Source organism: Glycine max, chromosome 12, assembly GCF_000004515.6.
Source record: "Glycine max cultivar Williams 82 chromosome 12, Glycine_max_v4.0, whole genome shotgun sequence".
Classification (NCBI taxonomy): domain Eukaryota; kingdom Viridiplantae; phylum Streptophyta; class Magnoliopsida; order Fabales; family Fabaceae; genus Glycine; species Glycine max.
This window is the reverse complement of record NC_038248.2, coordinates 2,469,517-2,488,048: the sequence shown is the minus strand read 5'-3', so window position 1 is coordinate 2,488,048 and position 18,532 is coordinate 2,469,517. Positions and strand designations below refer to the sequence as shown.

General features: G+C 30.5%; 3 protein-coding genes across 5 annotated transcripts; all 3 read right to left on the bottom strand.

The window, feature by feature from the left end:
- Positions 1–2,909: 2,909 nt before the first annotated feature.
- On the bottom strand, positions 2,910–6,604 carry LOC100789189 (pto-interacting protein 1). 2 transcript variants are annotated; one of them, XM_006592007.4, is made up of 11 exons: positions 6,474–6,604; positions 6,203–6,396; positions 6,040–6,113; positions 5,688–5,782; positions 5,455–5,570; positions 4,830–5,357; positions 4,487–4,735; positions 4,224–4,387; positions 3,912–4,136; positions 3,491–3,640; positions 2,910–3,374 (listed from the first exon to the last, which is right to left on the bottom strand). In XM_006592007.4, exons 2-11 carry the CDS (start codon positions 6,336–6,338, stop codon positions 3,126–3,128), a joined length of 1,986 nt encoding a protein of 661 aa, XP_006592070.1. In that variant the 5' UTR covers positions 6,339–6,396; positions 6,474–6,604; the 3' UTR covers positions 2,910–3,125. The 2 variants fall into 2 exon arrangements, with proteins under 2 accessions (XP_006592070.1, XP_040863306.1); XM_041007372.1 differs by lacking the exons at positions 6,203–6,396; positions 6,474–6,604 and having other exon boundaries at positions 5,693–5,782; positions 6,040–6,056.
- A 6,400-nt stretch (positions 6,605–13,004) lies between these two features.
- Positions 13,005–14,698, bottom strand: LOC100787053 (ubiquitin-conjugating enzyme E2 28). The gene is made up of 4 exons (XM_003540835.5): positions 14,129–14,698; positions 13,897–14,024; positions 13,474–13,578; positions 13,005–13,382 (listed from the first exon to the last, which is right to left on the bottom strand). Exons 1-4 carry the CDS (start codon positions 14,196–14,198, stop codon positions 13,239–13,241), a joined length of 447 nt encoding a protein of 148 aa, XP_003540883.1. The 5' UTR covers positions 14,199–14,698; the 3' UTR covers positions 13,005–13,238.
- A 346-nt stretch (positions 14,699–15,044) lies between these two features.
- On the bottom strand, positions 15,045–17,951 carry LOC100785464 (rac-like GTP-binding protein RAC1). 2 transcript variants are annotated; one of them, XM_003540832.4, is made up of 7 exons: positions 17,607–17,951; positions 16,850–16,937; positions 16,663–16,772; positions 16,522–16,585; positions 15,857–15,921; positions 15,620–15,685; positions 15,045–15,535 (listed from the first exon to the last, which is right to left on the bottom strand). In XM_003540832.4, exons 1-7 carry the CDS (start codon positions 17,703–17,705, stop codon positions 15,434–15,436), a joined length of 594 nt encoding a protein of 197 aa, XP_003540880.1. In that variant the 5' UTR covers positions 17,706–17,951; the 3' UTR covers positions 15,045–15,433. The 2 variants fall into 2 exon arrangements, with proteins under 2 accessions (XP_003540880.1, XP_014619944.1); XM_014764458.3 differs by having other exon boundaries at positions 15,045–15,548; positions 17,607–17,948.
- Between the last annotated feature and the right edge of the window lie 581 nt (positions 17,952–18,532).

The window sequence follows — 18,532 nt, the reverse complement described above, 5'->3', positions numbered from 1 at the left end:
TCATAATACTAATACTGTGAAAATCATTATTGTTTGTTACAATCAATTTTGTGTCGTGTTTTCCAAAATTACTTTTGAAACCTAGTCAAGTAGTCACTCATATGATTTATATCAGGCCATACACATGCAAAATTTTCATTTATTTTTTTGTATGATATTTTTGATATACTTTTAAACAAGTTATTAAACAACATTTATGTTACCCTAACTCATTATAGACAATTCCTTATCTCATATAATTTCTCCACTGTTAATGCATTCTTTTACATAGATATTTATATGTAAAAATAACACAGCTTGTTTTTTTATTAATATATATATATATATATATATATATATATATATATATATATATATAAGTGTGTGATTTATTTATCTATATTACTAGAGTGTTGTGACTGGTACCATGTACGGGTAAATATTTAAAAAAAAAAAATTAAATATGTATTTTTTAAACTTTTCTAGTAACTTGTTTATTCTAACCATTTACTTATTAGTTATTGTTGTCTATTATTAATGGTTGTTATATATATATATATATATAGTAGAATTTTAAAAAATACAATGAGACAAATAATAATTAATTATGTGTTAAAAAGGTTAGTAATTTATATTTGTTGAAAAATAATATTACAAAAATCTAAACTTAATTGTTGGCTATAATAAAAAAAATATTTATAAAATGACATTTTCAATTATGTATTTTAAAATTAAGACTTAAATTCATATAATGTGTGTCATTCATAATATATATGTTGATTTCTGAAAAATGATATAAAAAATTTTAAAATTTTAACCTATAAGAATTTTTGAAATTTTGAATTAAGAATTATAAACTAAAATTAATATTTTTGTGCTAGATATCAACAATGTATCATAAATATAACGATTTTAAAATTATTAATTATTATTGTGTAACATAAATAGTCAATTGAAGATTCAATTAATTATTATATCTTAAAAAAATATGGAAATAATAAAAACAATAACTAAATTTATGTTCACTCAATAAATTATTTTTATTTTATGTTAATTTAAATATGTTGTAATTTTGAATCAAGATATATTAATGTTATTAATTAATCCAAATTAAAGTATATATTACTCCTAATTATTTTAAATTAAATATTTTTAAAAATAAACGATTGAGTATTTTATGTTAAATATTTTACTCAATTTACATATCAATTTATTTAATTATTGACATGTATAGTTACTCTAGACCCATTAATCTTCAAAGATACACCCCTTTATCATTTTTTGTTTCCTTGATGGTCTTTTATTCTTCAACTCTATTTGAATTAAAAAATAAAAATATTAGATACTAATAATTTTCATAATTATATATAGTGATTGTGAAATGATACTCGATTAGAAAATATTATAAAGATTTTTTTTTTTATATTTTTGAAGGTTATAATTGTTTTAAAATTATTTATATGCAAATAATTGTGCATAAAATATTTAATAAGTGTGAGGCTAATACACAAGAAAAAAATAGTGAAAGACCCCAAAGAAGGTTATTATTCATACTTGAAAAATATATTTATTCAAAAGGCTTAAATATAATTTTAAATCTCTCTATTTTGTTAAATCCGTAATTTTGATTATTCTATTTTAAAATACAAACATTTGATTACCCTGCTTTAAAAGATCTGTTATTTTATTTCTCTATTTCAAAATAGAGATATTTAATCCTTTTATTTTTAAAAAATTTACAATTTTAGTTAAATCCTTAAATTTTCCTACGGTTATTTATTTTATTTTGATACCGTTTGAACATTAGACCTAACATATTCATTTAAGGTATCATACAAAATTATTAAATTAATTATAATGTAAGCAATAATAGAAATAAAATGTAGATAAAATTGAATATTGAACCAAAATTATAAATTTTCTAAAATAGAAGGACAAAATATATCTATTTTGAAATATGTGAACTAAAATGATAGATTTTTAAAAATAGAAGAATCAAATGTCTCTATTTTAAGATGGAAAGACCAAAATTATATATTGAACAAAATAGGAAAATCAAAGCCTATTTAAAATTGTGTATAAAATATTTCTAGTAATTTCATATTCATGACTGGCCATTAGAGCAATAATAATAATAATAATAATAATAATAATAATAATAATAAGTATGCAGTAAAAAAGTATAATATGTATAATTATTATAAATAATTGTTAATCATTTTTTATTATTATAATTACAATTATAAGAAAATATGATTGCAATTAATCATTATAATTACGTTATAATTATTATATAATTTAAAATGAATTTTCTTTAAAAAATCAAATAAATTTACTATTTAGAATTCTTGAAAACGTCACAAGTAATCATTCTTATTGAAAGATATTTTTATATGCGTGACACCCTTTACCCCACAAACAGAAGCTTGATCTTTTTGGGAACTTATATTTTACTTCTCTCTTCTTTTTACTTTTACTATTTACTTTTGCCAAGAGCTTATATTTTATTTCTCTCTTCTTTTTTACTTTTACTATTTACTTTTGCCAAGAGCTTATATTTTACTTAGCTTTCATATAATGGGATGAATGGCATCATTGTTGGCATTATCCATCGCATATTTTACTTTCGCTTTCATAGAGTAGTCAGCTGAATGGCATCATTGAATTCGTAGTACGAAACAAAGAAAATGGTGTGAATGGTAATAAACTTTTTAAATTATTCTTAATCAACACTAGTTTCTGCCTAAATGTATATGTTCCTTTGGAGCTCTCCCCATCTTCTTTTGTAGAGGTATAGACCAAAAAATAATCATAATCTCTACATTATTGGTTGAAATTTCAAACATTAGTTATGGTTCATTGAAATTTTAAAGGAATATCGGCTTCAGTCAAAGCATATATAATGGGTAAGAGAAATAAAAGTCGCATTATATTTCAACCATTGCCTATATGATTTGTGCATAAATCCAAAAATTAGTACATTGTTCCCTGATAAATTCAAAAGAAAACTGCCATTCTAAATCTACAAACCACCTCATCAAGGGGCGCAACTCCTTTGTTTTCGCGTTTGTTGTTTTTTTAACGTAACTGTACACGCATAAAACTAATGACGAAATAGGTGTTAGGAACTTAGAAATTGAAGAAAACTAATTAAAACTTGATGACCTGCTCCATTGTTCTTTCAAGTCTTCACTATAGCTGTGGTCTGTGCTACTATGTGATGTACTGTCATCGTCAACACCAAGTAATGCAAGACTTAGGTGTAACTCTGCACTTGAATTTGGATACACTTCGTCATCAATGTTTTCTTGATTTTCTGAATCCTCCTGATCATTATCTCCTTGAGAGTTTAAGAAATATTCAACTTTCTCTTCTCCTTTTAGGATCTTCAGTATCTGTACATGATGGAAAATTATAAACTTTAGGAGCTTAAAGTTTATAAAATATAATAACTGGGAATGTGACTTTCATCGAGAATATGGCAGCTTCAATATGGGTCATTTGGTATTACCTGGCTCAGTTTAGGACGAAGTCTAGCAGCCCGTGTGATGCATAAAGATGCTGCCAAAACCATTCTTTGCAATTGGGCCTCATCAAATTTCCCTTCTAAATTTGGGTCCAATAAGCCCTTAACATTCCCACTCTCTATTATTGGTTTTGCCTGAAAATGAAATCATTGTTTATAATTCTTAGAAGAATTTATACTTTTTGAGTATTCCTATTTTCACAATGTTTTATATATACTTTTTAATAATTCATTTTTTCTGTATGTCACATCTTTTATCTTATTCTATACTTCCCTCTCTCTCCTAATTATAAATGGTACTAGTATTGTGATTTGTGACAGGAATTGCAAGAATAACATTATTCTTATATTTTTATATCATTAACAGAAGTCAAAATTCATTCTTGTAAATGGGGCTTCGTCTTACCCACACGACCAAGCTCTCCTGTCCTTTGCAAGCTGCCGAGTTGATAGGTTCCCTTCCTGATATTAGTTCAAGTAAAACTACACCGAAGGCATAGACATCTATCTTGTCACTGACCTTTCCATACATGAAGTATTCAGGAGCAAGGTAACCAAATGTTCCAACTACATCTTGGGTCAAAAAGGATGAAGTTGTTGGTCCCCATACTGCTAGTCCAAAATCAGACAACTGCATCAAAAGAAAAAATCATGAGTCACCCAATGAATTTCACACATAATGTTCTTTTCAATACTAATAGTCTCAACTTTTGGTTACCTGAGGTTCAAACCCTTGGGAGAGAAGAATGTTAGACGACTTGACATCTTTATGTATGACAGGCTTCAAAGCTTCCCTGTGTAGGTAATCAAGGGCCTCAGCGATCCTAATAGCCACATTAAATCTTACTTCCCATGACAAGATGGATTCATCCTTGTTCTTTCCTATATCCATTTTCAAATTCATATTAGCATCATTATTCATTCCCATCAAAATTGAAATTATGGTTGAAAAGTGAAAGCAAAAATCCACTGAAACTTTACCATGCAGATTTTCCTCTAAGCTGCCATTGGGGAAATAGTCATAAACAGATATTAAAGTATTGTTCTCTATGCAAATCCCAAGTAAAGGGGCAATGCTTTTGTGCTCCAATGAGGATATTATTTCCACCTCAAGGGCAAAATCTTTCCATGCTTCTTTTGATGACTGCATTACTTTAACTGCGATTGATTTTCCATCAGTGAGGACTCCTTTGTACACACGATTGCTCCCTCCTTTCCCAACCAATTTTTCTGCAACGGAACAAAGTTTATATTATATTTATTCACAAACTATGAAACTAGAAGAAAAAAACATAACAGTCAGTGTAAGAAGCAGAGGTTCAACCTGAAGAGAATTGGCTAGTGCAAGACTTCAGAACCTCAAGGCTGAACCGCTTGCAATTTAGAGAATTTAAATTTAACATCTCTTCCAGGCCATTTGGTATATCAACAGATGAAGGAGAGGAATTTGAAGAGCTCTCATATTCAACATCGCTGATGCTCCTTTCAAATGGATTTTCCTCAGTGGAAGAAGAGCTAGAACCTTTATTTGGTGAACGATCTGGTAAGGTCATAACCCATTGTACTACTGACATGTCCCTTGCATGAAGGGTTTGTGACATTCCTGAATTGGCTCTGCGGAGTAGAGGCCATCCAAGCTTCTGTTCGGCAGAATCACCTGCAAACATGGATATTGACCTTGACTTGCTCTTTTCTGATCCATTAAACGCTTCTTCCTTCGATTCTAAGGAATTTTTGCGCGTTGATTCCTCAATCTCCACGATGGAGTCACAAATTGAAGAGTGGATTGCTCTGTCACGCAAATTTTCTTTTATGATTGTTAAACTTGGTCTTGGATCCAGTATAAGACCACCTGCCACAAGAGAAAACAAGCCTTATTCTGTTTCACTCATGTTACTGACTCTCTTATGATATAATTTTTCTACAAGAAAAATGACACAGATATGAACCTGGTAGTTGTTTATTGGTGCAACTTCTGAAGACAATTCTTGAGTCTTGAATGGCTAGAACATTGGTGGTGGGTTGTAGACGTTTAGCACAATATTTAGCTGTGGCAGCTCGACCCCTGCAATTGAAATCTGTTTTAGTCTTTTAAACCAATCAGAGAAAGCAAATTAAGTAAATGTACACATCAAGTAAACTAAACCCACAACAAATATGGTGAAATACAAGCTCCACATACCCTACCACTAGAGCCAGGGCAGCATGCTTTTTAGCTTCTCTAACAAGAATGTTTTTAATGGAGCTTCCTGTGAAGATTTGACCGGTGAGACCTACCTGAAATCCAATTAGACCCGTCAATAAAATCTGTGACTTTACCAACCCCATGAATTAAAGTAAAAATAAATAAAAATAAAGACATAACTTACAATATCTTAAGCATCATTTTCTAATCAGAATTGGAGTTTTAACTTGGTTTTATTATGCCTTATTGAGGTGAAACTCTAACTATAAATTGAAGAACACCACAAACAATATCTCCAGAACTGTATCAAAAGTATTGTAAAAAAAAAAGTATAGAAATATTTATGTACCTTCTTCACACCACATAGGCCTTCATAAACTTCTAAATAGCCATCTATCAGAGTCTTGTTTTTGGAAACATAATCTGCATTAAATTAACTTTTTCAACAACGGCATGTTCAAAGGTAAAATACACACGCTAATAATATTTGTAGAAGCTTTGAAGTTCCTTACCCGAACTTTTAACAACATGAACTGCTATAACACAATCCCCAGGCTCAGCAACTTTGGCAAGTGCCCAGTTGAGGAGCTGTCTGCTATAGCCATCAATTCTAATCCCAACCAAAACAATTCTCTTTTCAACAGTCATTGCGTTTTGCCCTTATAGTATCAATCACCTCACCTTGTTGAGCGAACCATCTCATCCTCTGCAAAACAGAGGTACTAATATTACTATCATGGTTGGAATTGAAACTTGAACATAATGTCCCAACACTTGGCTCACCTATTCGTATAGTTGAATATTAAATAGCAGCATCCATTGACAGAGACGACGTCGCATTAAAAAAATCCATATATTTATGGTGGCTAGAGAGGAAGGGGAGGAAAAAAAACATTAAAAATCACATGACCTATTGGATGAAACAATAGGTGAAGAAAACCCGCGGAGACCTTGAATTAAATATAATATATCGTCGTAAAAAACGATTATGGTATTAAAAATATGTTGAATAAAACAAGAAATATGTACCTAAAATGTTGTAAGCAGCCATGGTTTGAGAACAGCATGTTTTTTGTGTGTTTTTTCTTTTAACTGAATTAAATTACCGCCAAATAGCATCAGCAAGCGTACCTACTTGAACTAAAAAATTTCTATAGAAGACTACTGAAATTGCTTTTACGTATTGTGGTAGAATGGAATAAAAGAATACACAGAGAGAATTCGGGTGTGGAATAAAAGTGTGTTCTTGAACGAAATGGGGGTGTTAAAATTGGAAAGGAAAAAAGGAAGTAAAAAGATGCATTGCTGGGGGTGTTGATAAGGAAAAGAATTGGTGCGAAAAGTACGGATAGAGAGTTATGTGTTAACGTTATTTACGATAAGATGAAAATAAGCACCTGACTTTTAGTCCTAAGCGGGCGTTTTGGCGGGAAACCCTTGACATGCGGTCCTGTTACATGTTCATGGTCTGATGAAACACTATTCCACGATTATTGCGCCTAGGACAACCACATTGCTTACAATAAAAATTTCCAAACTTCGAGTGACACTCGTATTCTTCTTTCTATTTTTTTTTTTTAATACTCGTGGTATATTATTCTTATAATGTTATAATAACAATAATGCTCAATTTTTGTTTTGTCATTTATCTCCCTTCTTAATCAAACAATGATGATGATAAAGAAAAAATATTAGTACTTTCTTTATCAATTGTCAATTTTTATTTGTTAGAACGTCTGCACCGATGAAATTCATTCTAATTATATAATTCAAATTTTTCATGATAAATATATTTGGATAGTAAGCACGTGTGTCATTCTAATTTTTATATAAAAACCAGTCAATTATGAATAATAATAATAATAAAAGGAGGTTTTGTTACATAAGCATGACATCATACATGTACTCTTTTTTCGTCTAAATTTCGTCGATTCTTTTGGGTTTTTAATTCATAAAAACATTATTATAATCATTTATTGTAAATTAAAAAATATATTTTGATTAAATTAATCAATAAAATCATTAAATCAATTTTAATTTTATATAAGATGATAATCAGCTTTAAAATTTTAGAATACTTTTCATAATTATGATTAATTTTTGTTTAATATCACGATTTTATAATAATAATTTGCCGTAAATAAATGATTATGATACCTTAAACGCTAACACAATAAATAAAAATAATAAAATTTGTGGTCATATTTTATATTTATTATTGTTATTATTATTTTATTATTTATAATATCTATGTATATTGATAATCATGATAACAAATTATCATATTACATTAAATATTAATAATGAAATATGCTAGGCCCCCCTGACTTTTTGCTAAATTTAAAAGCCATATTAAATTGAGTTCGCTGTTAACTTATATATTGTTGAAACTATAAAGAATAGTGTTATATAGTTGTGGTCATCAAATATAAGAACACTGGTATATATTTTTTAAAAACTAGAAGGATATTTTATTAACAAAGAAATCTTATCTAAATATTAAATCAAATTTTAGTTATTATATAATCAATATTTATTTCTTAACTTTTTCTTAAAGTTATAAAATTAATAGTAATCTTATTTTTTTCTTTTTAAAGAAATTTTTATCTAAATATTACATTTATCAAATTTTAATCATTATACAATTAATATTTAACCTTACTTTTTTTCTAAATGATAAAATTATTAGTAATCTTATCTTTTTTTGGATTTTTTTTATCTAAGTATTACTACCTCCTTTTCATATCTTTTAATGTTTAAGATCATTACACATAGATTAAGAAATATTTAATGAAATCGTATTTGGACTAAATTATCCTTATTTAATATTTTGATCTTTGATACTTGCATCCGATGTTAAATAAGAGTATATTTGAGAAAAAAGATTTAAATGGACATTGAAAGTCTAAAACATCAATTATTTTGGAAAAAAATTGGAAAGCTAAAACATCAAAAGATAATATATTTTCAATTTTTAATTATTATACAATCATGTAAATATGATATGACATTATTAATAGATAATTTTGTTTCTTAAGTGTGATCATACATATGGGTTTTACCACATGAGACAAATCCTTGGCTTTGGGTTTAGAAATACCCTAGTTAAAAAAAAATCCTTAGGCTTTGCTAAACTCTAATTATGAGCCTTTCTTATGATCATTAAAAACAAAAAATTAAAACAAGATGAATTTTCGATGAATTATTTATTAGTATACATTAAAAATAAAATTGCTGAAAATTTTTGTATATGTTCAATTGCATATGATTTTCATGACATGCAATAAAATGTTCCATGTTATAATGTAATTTTAATGTAATTGAGTGAATATATATGTTGAAATGAAATAAGAAACATGTGGAATAGCATGAAATTAAGATACTCTAACTAAAGTATGAGAAACTTGATTAGTTTGCCTACATGCAAACTTAACACAAACGTTATTCCTAGGATTTCATAAAATTACTCAATCTCTCCATGTTTTTTCTATTCCTATACTAACATTTCTTAATTATTTTAAAAATATTATAACAACACTCCTTATACATTACACTAAATTTCTTAATTGTTTAAAAAATATTACAGTTTAGTCCACGTAAAGGAGGTAACCATAAAAATTAAAATTCAATCAATTTAACATTTTACTTTTAACATGTTGTTATTGTAAAAAAAAAAAATTATACTATCAACTAATTAGAAATTATTTTAAATATAATTTTTTAAGTGATTATTACAAAAACTCAATCATTTAAATTTCATGATTAAATAAAAATGTAAAAAAGAATCTTTTCAGTGTTTGAATTATATCGCAAATTAAAAACATACATTCCGTAACAAAATTGAAAAATTCACACAACATAAATCGATCTGTTTTGTCATTGTCATGATCGCATGTGTATATTTATCCAAAACTATGCAAAGCTTGAAAAATTTTAGACGTTAGAATTCTCGGAGTGCACGTCTTTGATTGAAAATTTGTATACTGTTTCTCTTTTTCATGTGAATTTTTTACAGAACCAAAATGGTCATCAGATTGTTCAGCAGCTCAACAACAGGAATGTAACAGTTGAAGAGATCCCATCTGATAATTGAAAATTTAAGTTTGAACATATTACGCAGTTTAATTTAATTTACTTGTTGCTTATCTAGTTGAAATTAATATTGACAATGAAATCAAAGTTGAACACGTTAAAATTCTGATTCTTTAATAGGCCCCACAAATTCAAAGTCTAAAGCATAACCTTTCAACTTTCAAGCTGAATACATGCCACGTTTTCTTGTCAGGCCTTGTTGTTCTTTGGTGAGAAATGGGACTGATAAATCTTCACCCTTATCTGATATTAGGTACAACAGAAATCGGGATGGTTTGGTATGGTTTGGTTTGTTGTATTTGGATTTTCATCTTTTTCCTTCTTCTATTTTTCTTTCTCTTGATTTGTATGCGATAATTAAGTTGTCATATCTGCCTCATAACAACCGAAAAGAAAAGCATCGTACATAAATCGATTAAATATAACAGTTAGATTAGTTAAATACGCAAATATGTATGTCAATATGAACCAATAAGAGGAAAAGAAAAAAAAAAATAAAGGAAAGAAAGAAAGGACAAGTCAAAACATTTTAACACTATTTTAATACAGAGGGACCGGAATAAGAATTTTTTGGTAGAATTGGCAGTGGACCTTAGTAAAAGTTATAGGTCTAAACTGTCTGCGAATGTTTTACAACGGTTTAAGCTTGTTTGCTAGAACGACAAAACTACTTTGTGAAGTCGTGGATGACTTTCTTTTGGTAAACATATAGAGGCTGCTTAAAAAGTTTATTTTTATATAAAAAAAAGCACTACAAAATCATCTATATATAATAATTTATCAAAGGAAATTATTATATTTTTTAAAAGATGCTTGACCAACATAAGCGATTAGTGGACGAAACAAAATTCGAAAGATGAGCAAGGTCCTCCCTCTTTGTTTTAAAAATCAAAATCAAATCCTCTTATTCTTTCCTTTTCTACTTAATATACTTAGTGTACCCTCTCTCAGTCATTAGAATATTTTATGCAGCACAATAATTTAATACTCTACATATACCTAACAATATATAAATTAAGATATTTTCTATTGAAGGGTGTACTCGAATAAGTTTTGAAAGATAAATATTTTTAATGAATGATTGAGATTTAAGGTAAATAAACAATTGAGATTTTTTCTCCGCAGTCAATAATTTAATCTCAACTTAATAATTAAAATATACTATTTGCAATAGAGGCGAAGTTTGATGATCAATTGGTATAAAATTAAAGTCTAGAATAGAGTCTCTTTTTGTAAAATGTTTAAAATTTAGGAATCAATTTAGAAAAATTAAAGTCCAACATGTCTATTTATAAAATGATTAAATTTAATGATTAATTGTAATGAAATTAAAGTTCAAGGGTCTATTTGCAGAAAATTAAATTAAATTTAGGGAGGTTGAAAAGAAACAAGGTGTGAAAAATAAAATTAAAGCAGTTCAAGTCTCACAATCGTAGGGGTTCCCTGCATGGCTTTGCTACCATCACATATGAGAAAGGTGCTGTGGCCTACTCAACTGCATCTTTGGAACCAAGCAAGAGAATTATTTGCTCGAAGAATATTGATGGTGTAACCCCTATTCTTTCTGTAAATAACGCCAACCATAAGCATGCCATCAAATGCTGTCATTAAGACACTCCATTGTAGCTTTGCGTGCTTGACATGGCATCACCAATGTCTAATTTTAAATTTTATTTGCGTGGTACTAATGTTTGCTCGTAAGTCGTAAAGTTGCGCATATTGCATGTTGCAATTATTAAGATGGGACATTAGGTATAAAATGTAAATATCTATCAGAATATTAATCTCATCCTGCAATAATTGCTACCTTTATTCTTTTTATATAATGAAGAAACCTAACCACTGTGATATGGGATATTAGGAACCTGCGTGTCTAAACAAATTGAGTGCTTATATTTAAACACTCAATTAATAATTCTCTTTTTTCTATTTTTTTTTTCTTATCACACCACATCATCAATCAAAGCAATCACTTTCTTTTATCTCTATTCTCTTCCTTTCTCTCTCAAGGTGTATACAACTCAAGGGTTGTTCAGAAACATTTTTCAAACAAATTATAGCAAGTAATAGTTTTGTAAAGCTGAAGATGACTATATGATTCTTGACTATTAGCTAAAATTGGTAGTGACAGAAAAACATAATACCTTGTTTCAAGTCATATGCATATTTTTAATGACTATGCGTAGATAGCTTTATACCGTTAAATATTAATCAATCATAAATCACCAACAATACTACGGTATGACTTTTAATATAATTCATGTAAAAATTAATAAATTTATCATATATAATATTTATTTTATGTTATTTTTTTTCTTTTTTTACGCTGGACCGACACAATGATAAGTAAGATCTAAATAATTTTGAAAAGAAATATTGTATTTTAAATATGTTGAGTCTTTTTACTAATATATATGATTTTTTTGTCAATGTATAGTGCTTTTTTACTTTATAAATACTAATACTAATAGCAAATAATTTTGCTAGTGAGCCTAAAATGCAACTTTTAGTTACTTTATCCTTGGGTTTGACTGTGATCCTACGTTTATCATTAAATCACTTTATAAAACCATGTGCAGCCTATTTTCTCAAAATGACTAATGTAAGACTGTTACAGGTCAAACTGCCAATGAGAACTATATTGGGTTATATTAAGATGTTTACTAGCACTGGCAGTTTAACTAGTATGGAAGAATATTTTACTTGTAATTTGTAAAGCATGACTCTTAAATACTTGGTCAATATGCTCATTTGTGATCAACAAGCGGATGACAGTTTTCATTACCTCACGATGAAATGTATAAAAATCAGCAAAGCGGATGACAGTTTCAAACACCAAGCTTGAAATACCAATCACAAATTCGTTAGTTCTGTCAAACATAAAAGTGTACTCTTGAAGATATAATTCAGAACGTGTTTCTTTTCCCCTCTTATGTTTTTGACCCTAGATTATAGTATGATTCAATTTAGTTAACCATAATTTCAAACCAAAACAAAATGCAAATTAAGGGCTTAGAGTTTTCATGGTTTGGTGGTTGTAGGAAGAGGAAGAGATCGTGGATTTGTATCTCTCCCAATAACAAAATCTAATAAAGTAACAACAAACATTGGTCTTTAAAAAAAAAAAAAACTATTACCTCTAGTGCATATAAAAACCTTGTTTCTTGACCTGAGGAAGTGGACAATAATTCAGTCTTCTTGGTTACTTTTTTAATGGGAATATTTGAAAAGCTCTAAATGAGAGTAGCATTTATTCATATAGAGCAAGCTCGAATCACAAAGGTAAAGCCTTTGAGAACAATTCTCATATGTATGCAAGTTGTTCAATAATATGCCCAAACTTCATGGTCATATCTACATATTAATATATAATACTATAAAAGGGAAGGTTTTTGAAGAGCAAAAAGAGACAATTCCAAAACGTATTGGAGGGGACAAGAGGGCAGAGATCGAGTTTTAGCCCATGGCATACTTCTGGGTCCAGCTTCTAGCAGTGGACTCATACTTGACTTTGTCGGTCTTGCACATATGAGCAATTTCAGGCACCAAAGGGTCATCAGGATTTGGATCCGTTAGCAAAGAACATATAGAGAGCAGCACCTGCATCATGATTTTTGACAACCAGTCAGCACTTATAACAAACAGAAACAAACTATTAATGGCATCAATGAGGAAAGGTCCAAAACATGACCTTGGATATGGTGAGAGCAGGACTCCATTGTTCTTTGAGTATGTCCAGGCAAATATTGCCATTGCTGTTAATGTTGGGATGGAAAACCTTGGTCCTGAATGCAACCTGTTTAATAGTTTTTAATACTAGCCATCAATTAGATCCCGTGCTTTATACTACAAATATTAAATAACAGTTACTAAGATTTAAAATTGAAGACAAGCACGATTTTGTTAGGTGATGCTGCTACCATGTATGTGTATATATATCTGTATATAGCTGCTGATGTGTGTGTTTGTGTGTTGCTCTAGAAAAACAGATGTTCCACCTTCAAATATGGCAAAGGAAGAAACTCTTTGCTTATCCATAGTCATTTGTAAATGAAAGTTTAACTGAAATGAAGAAAATGGGTGTCAGAATACGGTAACAGTTTTTGATGTATACCTTGGGAGGTTTGAAGGGATAATCGGGAGGGAAATGGATGGTCACAAGGAAAACACCACCAGCATAGGGACTGTCATTTGGACCAATGATGGTTGCTTGCCAATGGAACATGTCCTCACCCACAGGTCCTGAAATCCGCCATAACAAGCATGTCACACTAGTCTACACTGCAGCATGGTTATAGCTTATGTCAAATAATCCAATTAAACAAACTTTCATTCAACCTCTTTACCTGCACTGCATGAAGTTGGTGGATCTCTCTGTAAGTCCTTGAGCTCCTTCAGTATTCTCTTGGATGCCATTTGCGTGATTTTAGAATTGTAGAAGAGGAAAGCCAAAATGATTAGAACACTACAAGAAACAAAGCAGGTTGCAGGCTATTATTTAATGGAGGGTTGGAGAAGGGAGATTGAACAGAATCACGAGTTCCATTCATCAACGGAAGTGGGCACAGTATATATTCCTCATGTAAAAGATAAGATTCTAAGAATCAATCAACTTTTAGATATGGGAGCAATGAGTGAAAGCTGTTGGCCATATTACATAGTATTTAGCTGCTTTCAATTGAGTTCTATCATTTTTGCAATTGCCTGCTGTCCATCTAAGCATAGATGGAAAAATGGTCCACGCCCCAAAGATTCTTCATTAGGATATTATATCAAAGTTAAACGTTGAATCTAACAAAGAATTAACTATATAGTTTAGTTTAACCATTTGCAAATTAAATTAGGTCCAACACCTCATTGACTATTTAAGCCTTTTATCTTTCTTCCATTTTGGCTTCAGGTACCACTTCCCCTGTGAAATGCATCAATGCCAAAACAAGATACCGAGTTATTGGACAACCCACGTCCCAAAAAGAAGAAATTAGATCCACACTTTGCTTGCCGACTCTCAAAGTCCACACGTTGAGTATCTGATAAAGTTGTGACTAGGGAAAGATGAATTTGGTCTTGTTTTGTGAATCCTTTAAAATAAATGTATATTCCCGTGCAAGCTCAAAGTTGTTGACAGCTCCATATTATTCTTTTCGTTACTTGATAGTTTAGATTCCATTTTAAAATTCGTTTTTACTAGCCTCAGGCTGGAATTGTCATAAGATTTTAAGTTCACTAAGTCAACCCGACTCGAATAAACAAATGGAAGAATGAAACCTTAATCAAACCATCTATATATCCAAGCTGTTAAAAGCAGCTAACATAATTAATTACATATACTTGGTTCACATCCAAAGCCACATATGCAAGCACTTCCTAGATTAGATTACAACATGAATACAACCCGTGTCCACTGGTGGAAATGGCCATTTAATAATCAATATAGCAGGTAAACGGCCAGCAGAAACGCAAGTTGTGTGCACACCAAACATATTGAAATTACGACTGTACAGATCCTACAGCAGAAACGCAAGTTGTGTGCACACCAATCAGTTGGACATGGTGATTCCTTCATCTAGGTTGGAAATAGTATAAGATATAGAATGGTGAAGACTACGGTCATGTCATCCTCCACGAACTACTATATTAAGAACTGAAGATCACAAAATGGAACAGGCCTTTTGCCCCTTTCTCTTCTTTTTCTTCTGTTTTGGGGGCTGGAGAACTACCTTGATGGCCGCATCAAAAACAGCCTTCACATTCTGTATACAAAGGCTAACATCAATAAGGTCATGACTTCCTTTAACCTTCAGAACTTTCAAAAGATTCAAAGAACATGTATGTACCTGTTGCGTTTTTGAACTACATTCAATGTAAACTGGAGCACCGATAAGCTTTCTCAGCTCCTCACCCTTCACAAAATACAGTAAATCAGACCACTAACCTATCAAAAGTAAGCTCATGCCCATACTGTGACCAACAAAAAAAGGGCTAAAAGAAAAAACAGTGAAATAAAAAAAAAATAATGCAAAAGCAATTAATTAATTGTATATATAAAGGAAGTAGTGGCAAATAGCAAGCACCTGTGCTGTGGTGATAGGCACTGCACCAGGATGGTCTTGAAAGAACTGCTTATCATCCCGAAGATCTACAAGACAGAGATTTGGTTGTCATGAAATGCCCAAGCAAACTAATCATGGCAGCTTTATCGTGGTCAAAGTGAAACTATTAATGGAAAAATTTACAGAACAAAAGAACTTTTGCTACAGATTAACAGAAAGTCTGATGAATAGTGAAGCGAAGGACTTATGTACTATGTACTTGCATTCCTCTTTCATCTTACACTAGTACACTTCAAAAGTTCTCAAGCTTTATCAGTAATCACTCTTGCAGCATTCAGAACAACCATTACACTTGCCATTTGGTTTTAAAGGAGGTAAACATTGAACGAAGATGAAAATTTGCCAAGGCTCTTCTGAAATACTTTGTTATATCTGAACCAATTACTGGGTAAAGTTACGCCTGAGGAAAGTTTGGAATATAGAAAGGAACTTTATTCTTTCAATCTATACTGAATAACAACCCATCCAGTAGCTTCAGATTCTAGAATTTAGGCCAAGACATTTAATTAGAGGTTAGGTTTATTAAGCAAGTAACTTCCCCCACTTTAAAACAATGACACAACATAAGGAGCACATTAAGAGTGTATACAAAGTCAGAGAAGGTAATGAAGGAACAAGAATCTAACCAAGTTTTGTTCCAACAAGAATAATTGGAACACCAGGAGCATAATGCCTCAACTCAGGAATCCACTGGACAAGGATGGGAGAAAATTAGTCCAGATTAGAGAGGTACAAAAAAAAAAAAAAAGTAAAAAACCCAAGCTTACTTTCTTGGCAACATTTTCATAGCTAGCCCTGCTTATGAGAGAGAAAGCAAGCAGGAATACATCTGCTCCACGATAGCTTAAGGGTCTTAATCTATTGTAATCTTCTTGGCCTGTCCCATAAGTTGAAAACATCAAAACAATGACAAAACACAAGAAGGATGAAAGATAACCGGGAAACTATACTTACCAGCAGTATCCCACAACCCAAGATTCACAGTGCTTCCATCCACAACTACATTTGCACTGAAATTGTCAAAGACAGTTGGCACGTAGTCCTGTTGCCAATGAATCACAAAGAAACACAAGATGTCACGATTACTACATCCCAAAGTCAATCCCCATCGCTCAGTCAATTGCAAGTCAAACAACACAAAGGGAATTGTTTTGAAGATTATTGTAGCAATCCAAAAAATCAAGAAGGATCTAAGTCATAAAAGTCCTACGAAAGTAATTTTAGCAAAGCATCTTCGAGAAATTATCGCACCTCCGTTGGAGTCATATCAAATACAAAGAAAGACAGCAACTAAAAGTTGAAATCAACATCCAAGATTCAACCAAAACATTTTCTTTTCCTCTTTTCACCCAAAAAATTACAAACGGGTCCAAATCCACGGTCGTCTCTAAGAAGGGTATATGAAAACGATGGGAAAAAAAAATCCCCACATTTAATCTGTTTAGAAGAAACCTTAGCTAGCATCAGCAACTCTAAAAGAAAGGTTAGGACAACAGAACCAAGAAAAACCTAAAAACAAGAACACAAACAATAAAAAAGAAAGAAAAGAATTATGAAAATCACAAGCAAACCCAATTATCACAGAGTAAGAACAAGTAGGTAACAAGCACTCCCAACTATTTGTGATTATCTGAAAACCCAGTAAGCTAGAACCTGAAGAGAACAGAAAATGTGAAGCTTTGTTTGCGATAGTGAGAAAAGTAGCACTGACCGTAGGAAAAGTGTTGCTGGTGTAGGAGATGAGCATGCAAGTCTTGCCAACGGCACCGTCACCCACAGTGACACACTTGATGAACCTGGACGCACTCATTGCTTTTCTTGGAGAATAAACCCTAACTAATGATTCATGTGGCAATTGTGCAGTGGATGTAGAAGAAGAAAGAAACAAAAGAAAAGGGAGAGAGAGAAGAGAAGGAGGAGCTAGTGTGTATTAGAGAAAGGGAAAAAAAGAAATTGAATTTGGTGTACTGTACTGGGCCTGGGCCTGGGCTGCATGTTGTATTTGCCAGCTATGCTTATGCCACAATTTCAGCTCCCAAATTTTAATATGCCCTCACCAACTCCCCTCACCTCCACCATAATGCCTTTATCAACACAATTACACAAGGTAGTAAAAGGAAACAAAAGGATAATTAGTAATAAAAATGAGATATTTTTTTAAGATACCCTTTGGGGGTGTTGGGTAGGAAAAAAATTATCCTCGGGAATCATGATTTATTTTAGAGGAATTATGTTTTCTGATGAATAAAATTTGTTTAATTAATTATTAAAAAAATTATATTTTTTTAGAAATCAAAATGTTATAATGTTTTTGTTAATTATTTTAATTATTTATTACATTATATAATTTAATAAAAAAAATAACATGATATTTTGTTATTTTGTTGTTGTAAAAAAAATTAAACTTAAAAAAGTAAGATTTGTAACTCTCCATGAATTTTTTTTTTGAAAAATTGATTAAAGACATTCGCAGGAACAAAATGTTTATTTAAAAAAAATTATATCAAACATGAAAATCAAGTTTTTTAACGGGAAATAAAAAGTTTCTCTACTACTTAAACGTCTACTAATTCATAAGAAAAAAAATAACCAAATATAATATTTAATAAATGTTGATGCAAGTTATTTTAATTTAAT